The following is a 10251-nucleotide window of genomic DNA, read 5'->3' as shown; positions in this document are numbered from 1 at the left end:
GTAGGGAACAGGCCTGTATTTCTATAATGGAAGCATCTGGCACGGTTGGGATATTGGAATCAACAGCTAAGATAAAGAACAAAAATTATGTTACTTATTTGTTTAAATGCAAGGACAGAAAATTCTGATTCATGTTATCTAGAGTTTTTTCCAAAATTGCTTCTTAAAACTGTAACATTAGCCTTGTTATACTGACTTATTGTTCCACAGATAATCACCACATACTGTAACACCACTTGTGTAATCATCTAATAATGAAAAAGACAAAATTAATGCAGAAGTTACCTTTAGAGAATTTTAAAATGTAAAATCAGTACTCTCCATGGAAATGTAGCCCAATACAGGTTTTTCCTATGAGCCTCCTACTCTAGTGAAACTTTTAATATGTGCTAATTATGCACCTTCAGCCTTCTGTTACATAGTAGTAGGCAAATACTAATTACTATTTGATCATCGGAGAGCTCAGATCGTTATGGACACTGCTGAAACTTCTTAAGTTCTATGAAATATACATATGCTCCATTCTCCTGGAGAAACTGGCTGCTCATGACCTGGACAGGCATACACTTTGCTGGGTAAAAAACTGGATGGATGGCCAGGCTCAAAGAGTTGTGGTGATTTGAGTTAAATTCAGTTGTCAGCTGGTCACAACTGGTGTTCCACAGGGCTCAGTACTGGAGCCAGTTCTGTTTAATACCTTTATCAGCAATCTGGATGAGGGGATCAAGTACAACCTCAGTAAGTTTGCAGATGACACCAAGCTGGGCAGAAATGTTGAGGGTAAAAAGGCTTTACAGAGAAACCTGGTCAGGCTGGATTGATGGGCTGAGGTCAATTGTATGAGGTTCAACAAGGCCAAGTGCTGAATCCTGTACTTGGGTCACAAGAAGCCCATGCAGTGCTACAGGCTTGGGGAAAAGTGGCTGCAGAGCAGCCTGGAGGAGTAGGACCTGGGGATGCTGTTCGACAGCCAGCTGAATATGAGCCAGCAGTGTGCCCAGGTGGACAAGATGGCCAATAGCATCCTCACTTGTATCAGAAACAGTGTGGCCAGAAGGAGTATAGAAGTGATCAACCCCCTGTACTCAGCACTGGTGAGGCCTTACCTTAAATACTGTGTTCAGGTTTGGGCTCTTCAGTACAAGGAAGACAGGGAGGTGCTGGAGCATGTCCAAAGAAGAGCAACGAAGTTCATGAAGGGTCTAGACCACAACTCTTCTAAAGAGCGGCTGAGGGAATTGAGATTGTTTAGCCTGGGGAAAAGGAGGCTGAGGGGAGACCTTCTCTCTCTCTACAACTACCTGAAAGGAGGCTGTAGTGAGCTGGGTGTTGGTCTCTTGTCCCAAGTAACAAGCAATAAGAGAGGAAATGACCTCTGGATATTAGGATAAAATTCTTCTCTGAAAGTGTTATCAGTCATTGGAACAGGCTGCCTGGGGAAGTGGTGGAGTTACTGTCCCTGGAGGTATTTAAAAGACATGTAGATGTGGCACTTTAGGATGTGGTTTAGTGATGGACTTGGAAGTGTTAGGTTAACAGTTGGACTCAATGATCTTAAAGGTCCTTTCCAACCTAAATAATTCTATGATTCTATGCTGACATTCATGTTGATGAGAAGCCTGGAAGTAGAGTTCCTCTTCCTCTCTGCATTTTAAATGAGGTAGCTATTAAAATGCAAATGACATGCAAAGCTATTTGAATTAAAAGACAAAAAAAGAATTCTATTGTTTAAAATGTTAATAGTTTTTACATGCTGTAGCTGCTCTAGGATAACCTTTGCTTTGGGAAAAGGGTTTACTTGGTCACATTTCCAGTTTCAGAAAAAAATCATAACCCTAGAGACACATTGTTTTTCATCTCAAATGTGAATATTTTTTGTCTACATCCAGAAAATGCAAACAGATCTACGTACCTCAGATTTAGGCTCCCACATGTAAGAGTGCTGAATATTTGTTTATTCAAGCAGTTCCCTTGACATGACCTGTACTGCTTGCAGAAGGGCTTAATCAGCCCAGACAGTACTGACATAATGTGGCCGTATGAGTCTATACTGCAAATATCAATGCTGCTTTTAGAAATGATAGTCATCTTGATAGTCATAATTCTCAGGGTTATTGGTTTCTTCAAAAAAGTGCTTTGGGATGCTGAGTTACTTAAACCCTTTCCTAAGTAAACAACAGTGTCAGAGGTTGAGGGCAATGGAGGTTCTTCCTCTTCCAGCATGTTTTCTGTCGAGGAGTTAGTCACCAAAATTTTAGTACTGCCTTTGGCTGAAACGAGACCTTACCCTTCTCAAATTGTGCCTTTTCCTCTGGGCTCTAGTTTCTTTCTTTAAAAAGACAGGTTAATAGTAAAGCCCACTTTGGCATGTCAAAGTCTATGTGTCAGCTATGCATTTGTTATTATCCTTCAGCCTCAGGATACTGTGAAAATTGGAAAGATACTGCTATTTTGGAAAGCCAGACAGAAAAAAATGTTAACATATATGCTGGGCATGGGACAGCACAGAAAAGCCCCCTGCTCCTTCTCAGCATTGTAGCATTTCTTTCTAAGGCAGTAATGTATCAAACTAATTATTTTTACATTGGTTTCTTATTTCTTGATGGTACAAAACTATGAAAATTTACTGGAGGGAATTTAAAAAACTTTTTAAATGTTAATCTCACCCACTTAAGTTAGTCTGAATTGTCTGTAGGAAATGTCATTCTAAGCAGCCTGCCAGATGGATGAATTAATTTCCAAAAATGGTAGATATTGACTTTTTTAATGTTAGTGGAAATATTTACTCAGCAAAAGACAACACACCTTACAGTGAAGGCTGGTGGCAAGGACTGTTTACTGTTAAGCTATCATGGGGGAAATCTCAGAAAGCCAGTCATCAGTGGAAGGCAGGTCCTTCCGAGAGCTTCCTGACAAGTAAGTGTACATAGGGTTTTCAGGCATGCATGTTTGTTTGCTTAAGTGAAAGACAGATGTAGCCCTGCCTCCTTCTTCCCACAGTGCTCTACCAAAGAACATACAGAGGAAAAGCCACTGACTCATTCTTCTCTGGAATTTCAGGCACTGCAAATTAGTATATTATAAATTCAGCACTGCATTGTAAATTATATATGATCAATGATGCCAAAAGTCCTGTCAATTGGTTGCTCTAAAAAAAGCCAGGTGTTTGGGAAAAGTTGCAAAAGTTAAGAGAAATGGCATTTTAATGGGAAGCTCTGAGAGAGGTAACAATATTAAAAACCCATCAAAATATTTCAGAAAAGTTTGTGCATTAACTTGTCTATATGATGATAATTTAAATGAAGATATCAAATTCTTGCAGTTAAAGACTACTAAGTTCCTCCTTCTACAATTTAATTTCAGTCAAAACCAAGCATATTTAACCTGATCTGATCCAACTTGTGTTGGTTTCTAAAATAAGAAACAGGGAGAGACCATGTCACACCAAGAGAGATACCATCTAGCAGAGGGATGATGCAAAGGTAGGGAGGATCTAGGATAGCCCAGTCCGATAGGATTGAGCAATCACCCAGGAAGACATTTAAGGCAAACAAGGCTCATGCAAAGTAGTCTTTCAATAGTCCCAGAATGAAATTTTAACTTTAAATTATCAGGGCAGAAGGGGAATATTTTTCCCTATTTTAAAAATGCTGGGGGATTTTCTTATTCCTTCTGATGTAAAATATTCTGTTCGAAGTTGAATGACAAGTTCTTATCAATGGTTTTGCACATAAAAATTAGACTGCATGTGTATTTTAATGAAAATACTAACTTGAAAATGCTGGTCAGCATTTACTTGCAATAGATGAGCATGTCATATTAGAAAGAAGCATAGAGAAAAAAAACCTGACACTTAGGAAAAATCAGAACAATTTCTTGCCTGGAGAAAATAGGTATTAAACATAATACTAATATGTATGTTTCAGAGCACTACTTAACCACAGGAAGGAACCCTCAATATATGTAATATATCAGGTGGTGACACTTTGGATTTTTTAAACTCTTCCCAAGTTGTCTACTACTCTTGGTAGGCATTGAAGGAGATGGACCATTTGCCTGTTTTGGTAGGTCAATAATTAATGACAGAACTCTCTACTGTATCTTACTGCCTCAGGAATATTTTGCAAAACCACAGAGGTCAAAACACTTTTCACTGTATTTTCTTTAGTAATACATTTACCCAGGACCCACGGTAATATCATCCACTCGACGATGGTTGGTGGCGGTCCCTGCATGCTCAAGTCTGACCTGTCGATGTGCTGAGAGGCAAGCAACAGCAGGAACAGAAAAGTCAAGTAGGATGCAGTATGGCAGATAAATTTGATAAATGGCTTTCTGATGAACAGCCCTAATGGGCTTTTGGGAGCTATCAGGTAGCACACAGAGAAGACCGGGAAAAGGAGTCCTATCACAACACATGTCAACATCTTCACAGCCCAGTGTCGCCTCCTCCATCCAGGGAATTCGTCATACCAGCGGGATGCAAGCAGCTGCTGGCAGTTGGGCTGAGCAACAAACTACAGAGAGAAGAAGAAAGTGAGATGGTTAGTTCCTTGTTACTTCTGTAAAGCTATTTCCATGTTATGTATGGTATGGTAAGTAACATTTGGAGAGTGATTAAAAAAAATAAATCTATAGCCTGTGCAAGCCCACTCATACTGATAATTTCAGTAAGACAGGGCTGGGCCAGGCTGCCCTTCCTTCAATACAAAATGCATACTACAAAGTTATCAAAATTCACTTTTCACTGACTTCCCCATCAGCGAGTACACAAGGAGTCAACAGATTGTAAACCACATATACCTCAAAAGCTGATTTCAAGCTGAAAAACAAGTTCACAAATAATTCCATTATTCAATCAGCAACATTTGTGGAGAATTCACAGAAAGCGAGGTAGAAGTCACTATGAAAATGAAAAGCATGTCTGAGATCTTTAAACAGTGAAACTGAATTCCACAGCCATGAACGAACTATTCTCAGTATGTTCCCTGCTAATGCTCTAAAAATCAGGCTTACGTGCTTTTATACTGACAAAACTCTTACAGATGCATAACCTAATGCTTCCACAATATGAACTAAGCATTAACATTCCCCATTGCTTCACTAATCCTTGTCAGGATATATTCCTATCCTGGACAATATTTTATGGTTTGTCTGTTCTCCACAATGTGATTTCAGTTCTTAAAAGATGATCCTTAAAACTGAATTTCAGCAAAAAAATCCAAGCCTGGTAAAAATTTAATATTTATTAGATAACTTTTCAAAGAAACTTTAAGTATATTACAGGGTTTTATGTCACATTTTTATTTCATTGCTAGTTTCTTTTTTCCGTAATGCTTTCTTTTATGAAGGGGACATAGAGTAGCAGCATTCTAAACTTGACAAGAAATATAAAATAGATGCAACGTATGCATCAAAGAGAGGAAGAGTTTTTGCATTTGGGCTAGTTTTATTTTTTTTTAAAAGGTAGAAAATAAGTGTTTTCTCATATGTTACTGTGGTGAGTTGACCTCAGCTGGATTCTAGGTGTCCACCAAAGCCACTCTATCACTCCCCCTCCTCAGCTGGATTGGAGGAGAAAATATAACAAAAGGCTTGTACGTTGAGATAAGGACAGGGAGATCACTCACTAATTACTGTCATAGGCGTAAATTCTGAGACATAACTCAGAGAAAATTAATTTAATTTATTGCCAATCAAATCAGAGTATGCTAATGAGAAATAAAATCAAATCTTAAAACACCTTTTACCCACCCCTTCCTTCTAACCGGACCTAACTTCACTGTTTTCTCTACCTCCTCCCCCAGAGCAGTGCAGGGGGTTGGACAAGAGGAGTTGTGGTCAGTTCATCACACATTGTCACTGCTGCTTTTTCCTCCTCAGGGGGAGGACTCCTCACACTCTTCCCCTGCTACAGTGTGAGGTCCTTCCCACAGGAGACAGTTCTCTATGAACTTTTCCAATGTGAGTCCTTCCCATGCGCTGCAGTTATTCACAAACTGCTCCAGAGTGGGTCCCTTCTACACGGCACAGTCCTTCAGGAACAGACTGCTCCAGTGTGGGTCCCTTGCAGGGTCACAAGTCCTGCCAACAAACCTGCTCCAGTGTGGGTTCCTCTCTCCATGGGGCCACAGGTCCTGTCAGAAGCCTGTCGCAGCACACACTCTCCACCGTGTCTCAGTCTCCTTTGGGCACCCACCTGCTCTAGCAGCAACTCACAGAAGCCACTCCTGTAGTCCCCTGCTACCAAAACCTTGTCATGCAAACCCAATACAATTACATATAGGCATATATACATAAACTGGATTAAATCATTAGCTGAAAACTTAACAAAGCTATGCAGAAACTTCTTTATCTTATTAAGTAGTCAAATTGTTAATTTATATAAAATAATTTCAGATTTGAATTCTAATGAAATGCACCTAGCTTGAGATTTTACTTTATTTTGATAATGCCTATAACCACAGGAGCCAAGTTCCTTTAGGGATGAGTAATAGGTACTTCTTAAACAGTTTCTGAAATCACTGGGATTACTACTAGTAGAAAATGCTGTTTAGATTGGAATGAAATGAAAGTCAGCATGCATCTTTCTAGACATGTCTGGATCTTGTCAGAAACATTAGCCTAAGCCAAATTCAGACCTGGTGTATGTTAATGAAACGCTAGTGTCCTTCGCAGAGTCATATCTGCCTAACAGATATCGGCACTGAAGCTGCCTGTGACTGCTGTGAAAGGCAAGAGAATTTACAGAGTGTTCTCTTCCATTAGGAAAATGTATTCGCAAGGTTTCAGGGTGTTTGTTTCAAGATACAAATGTCTGGAATAATACTAAATGCAGTCAGAGCAGATGGTTTCAAGTTATGTTTTTGCCAAGTTTTTAACGGGGGTCTCCCTACAATATTTTTCACCTCTGTTTGATTGAATAGGTACAGATTAGTGCTTTGCTTGACTAGTGAAAAAGTATGACTCATGGACTAATTCCTGAGTGTGCCAGTTCCATGTTTATTCCCCTCTTTTCATATTTTCTTCCTATTACATATCTTCTCATCTAAAAGTAATCAGTTCCGGAGTCTTGCCTGTGTCCCCTTTCTCAACACCTTTAGGAAGCTGTCATTGTGTTGGGGACCCAGGTGAAGGAGCAACTTCCAGTGGCTAGCATAAGCTGGTGGTAGATATAGGGGGCCTACTACTCATCAAGCATGGCAAAAAAGGAATGAATTTCCCTTGCCATAATGTGGATGAAATAAAGTAAAATTAGGGTTTTTTCCAATGTCCACCAAGTACTGGGCTGCTCTGGCGTTGAGTAGAAGAGAACAAATGCAGAGGTGCCTCATGCCCTGACGAGATGCTTGATGACTGCATCATCTGGAGTGTGGTCCACACTGGATGGGAAGTAGCTGCTTAGTTCTAAACTTTAAACAGATTAATATGAAAAACTTTCAATGTTAATTCTGAAAGCATTTCTGAGCAGGCTTGAAAAATTGTTTCTTGTCTCCTAATACCCATATTAGACTTCGTTGTGTTGTGACTGTATTGCTAAGGTACAATGTGTTAAAGAAAAGGATTGCTTTCTGAGGCACAGGCTCTTTTTCAGTAAGTGCAGATTATTTTCAAATTCCAGACACTAAGAAGACAATTTTTTCAAATTGTAATTTTTAAAGAAATCAGATCCATACTTTTCTTCAAGTTATGACTGTGACAGGGCAGTTTTAGCCCTAGTTGGATCCTCTGACTATAGGAGAAAACTAACATAGACTATACATTTGATGTGGCTAGAGGTAGGGGGATCACGATTGGTAAAGCACTTCATATGACTTACTAGACATAAAAAAGATAAAAGCAACTAATAGTATAGTATGGAGCAAGCAGATAAACTACTATGTCAGCATTTTAAAAGCTGCATGCATAGGGAAGCAGTTCTAGTTCTAGTGCAGGCAAAGGTCTATAGCAGAAACCACCACACACTATCTACAGATGATATACTGAATTTCTGAGATGTCTAGATATCCAGTTTCATGCTGTTGTTTTTATCTAGCAACACCATTGGCAACATTAGTTAACAATGTCCTGAAGGAACAAAAATATGTCTTCTCACTGCAGCCTCTTCTTTATGGTTCTGAGCTCCATTGGCCATGTAACATACACTGTGATCCACTCCGAAATGTCATCTTCAGACAGCTGCAAAATTACCTTAAATCTCTTGGTGACACTTCTTTAATAGTTACGCTTTTTTCTACATTTATCAAGGAATGGAATGACATTATTAAAAATGTCCAATTTAATTATCACAAATTTGACTTCCATTTTTGTGGTTGAGACATCTTCATCATATGTTTTTAAATGTTTGAAAGTTATATCTACGTTTATTACATTAGCTGAATAATGAGGGAAGCTGGGGTACACTGATGGCAAGAAAAATGCAGTCAGTGGTGAACCTCAGAGTCTTGCTTCTGAGCTACCCAGAGAGGGGGAACTTGTAACTGCACACTGCATCTCCCCTCTTTTCCTTGTGGACCTGTTTCCTGTAGAGGAAATGAGGAATGATGTTTTGTACCCACACATAGTCCTCATATGTAATAAGTAAGTATTTGAGTGCGTACAGGAACTGGAGGTGGGGAAGTCTTCCTGGGACCCACAATGTAAATGTTGCCTGTATAGGCTCTCTCAGACATTACTCATAGGTCACATATGGTTTTACAGGTCAAGTAAGTTTAACTGTGATTAATATATTTTATTACTGATCCTGAATGCTTATTAAACTTAACTTTTAAATTTATCTACTAAAAAGCCCTTCTCTACAGAAAAGCAAAAAAAAAGGCTTCATGGCAAAATGCTCAGGTCAAATGAGATTTATATTCTAACTATTATAAACACTGCTATTAGAAAGGAACAGTAGAAGTGGATGGTAAAAAGACATGCTCTGAGTCATAAGATGCTTGCTATATAAATGGATAGGAACACATCTAGGTTAATTACATACTAAAGCTAAGTAGACATGTAATTCCTCTGCTGAACTGGAAGCTAAAAAAAGATTTTTAAAAAATTTACACAAATACTTTATGACTAGCAGAAACAGAAGTACTCTGTGACATTAATTTGCCAGTTCTGCATTGCCTATGCCAAAACATTTTCCCTGTAGTATATATTTTCTTCCTTAATAGGTGATATTACATTCTGAGGTATGCAAAGTATCTTTTGTACTGTCAGTATTTTGTTGTATGTTATTTGACTTTGACATTGTCTCCATATAATTAGCAATCGGCAAGTTTATATTTTCACATTACAATGGCTTCCAATAGCTTCCAGCAGTTTGTAATTATGTGAGGGATTTTGCTGTAATGATTATTCCTCGTTGCACATCTTTAGCTCCTTCATAAGAGACTGGCTGGCTAAAAATGTTTTGGTATTCATTCTCTTAGTTGTCATGCTGGGAATTGGCTCTTCCCTCAGACTGGTGAAAATCAGAAATTATTCACAGTGCCAGCAAAAATAATCTTGTATAAATAATAGCAAAGCCTGATGCTAGTGATATCCAAGCATATACATAGCCCAGAATTTAATTTTCACTGCTGATTAAATCTGATCTTTAGTTTTGCTATAACACATGACCTTCAGTCAATAGAAATTATGAAGAAATAACACAAGTGATACTATTAACTATATATTGTCTTTATAGAAATAATAGATTTATAGAAATAATTATTTTTATAAATAATATATCATCACAGTAAGTCAAATTCTTGCCTATAGAACAATAATACTATTTATTTAATAGTATTAGGAAATGCACAAATATATATACATATATAATAAACCCCCACTTGTAATAAGCCATTCATTTTTATGTTTACAAAGCAGCCTAACAAAATCTGAGGTCCAGATTAAATTATTTTGACATCAGTAGGTGGTGATTTGTTATCTAGAAATTAAAGTTGTCAAAGGAAAGCTATTTGGTATTTTACTTATGTACAAGTGAGTTATGCCGTAACACAAAGAACTCTTCTAGATACCGCTTTCTGATAGACGAATGCTAAAGCTCTTTTAGGTGGAAAGAAGCAAAAATAAAGTATTATCATAAAGTTTTTTAGTAATAATTTTTAAAAAACATGCCCAGATTATCTGTTGTGCTGTTTTGTACTGCCATTACAGCCAAACTGTTAGGAAATGTTAGCTCTGCTACTTTGTCCCACGCATTTTCCAATGACTGTACTCCAGATCAACAGGAATTAAGCCTAATTATTTTTTCTTTCC

At 38.1% G+C, this 10251-nt stretch overlaps 1 protein-coding gene across 1 annotated transcript in view; it reads right to left on the bottom strand.

Moving 5' to 3' along the window:
• Positions 1-10251, bottom strand: part of TRPC4 (transient receptor potential cation channel, subfamily C, member 4) — a gene marked incomplete at both ends in the record, with an annotated part of 54290 nt that overhangs the window by 22036 nt on the left and 22003 nt on the right. Inside the window, one exon of the mRNA XM_010180547.1 lies at positions 4181-4517. Coding sequence (XP_010178849.1) covers positions 4181-4517 — 337 coding nt within the window. The remainder of the gene's footprint in view (positions 1-4180; positions 4518-10251) is intronic.

This window comes from Mesitornis unicolor, unplaced genomic scaffold, assembly GCF_000695765.1.
Source record: "Mesitornis unicolor isolate BGI_N332 unplaced genomic scaffold, ASM69576v1 scaffold10740, whole genome shotgun sequence".
In the NCBI taxonomy this organism is placed as follows: domain Eukaryota; kingdom Metazoa; phylum Chordata; class Aves; order Mesitornithiformes; family Mesitornithidae; genus Mesitornis; species Mesitornis unicolor.
Note: the sequence above shows the minus strand (reverse complement) of the source record. Positions and strands in the feature narration are given on the sequence as shown.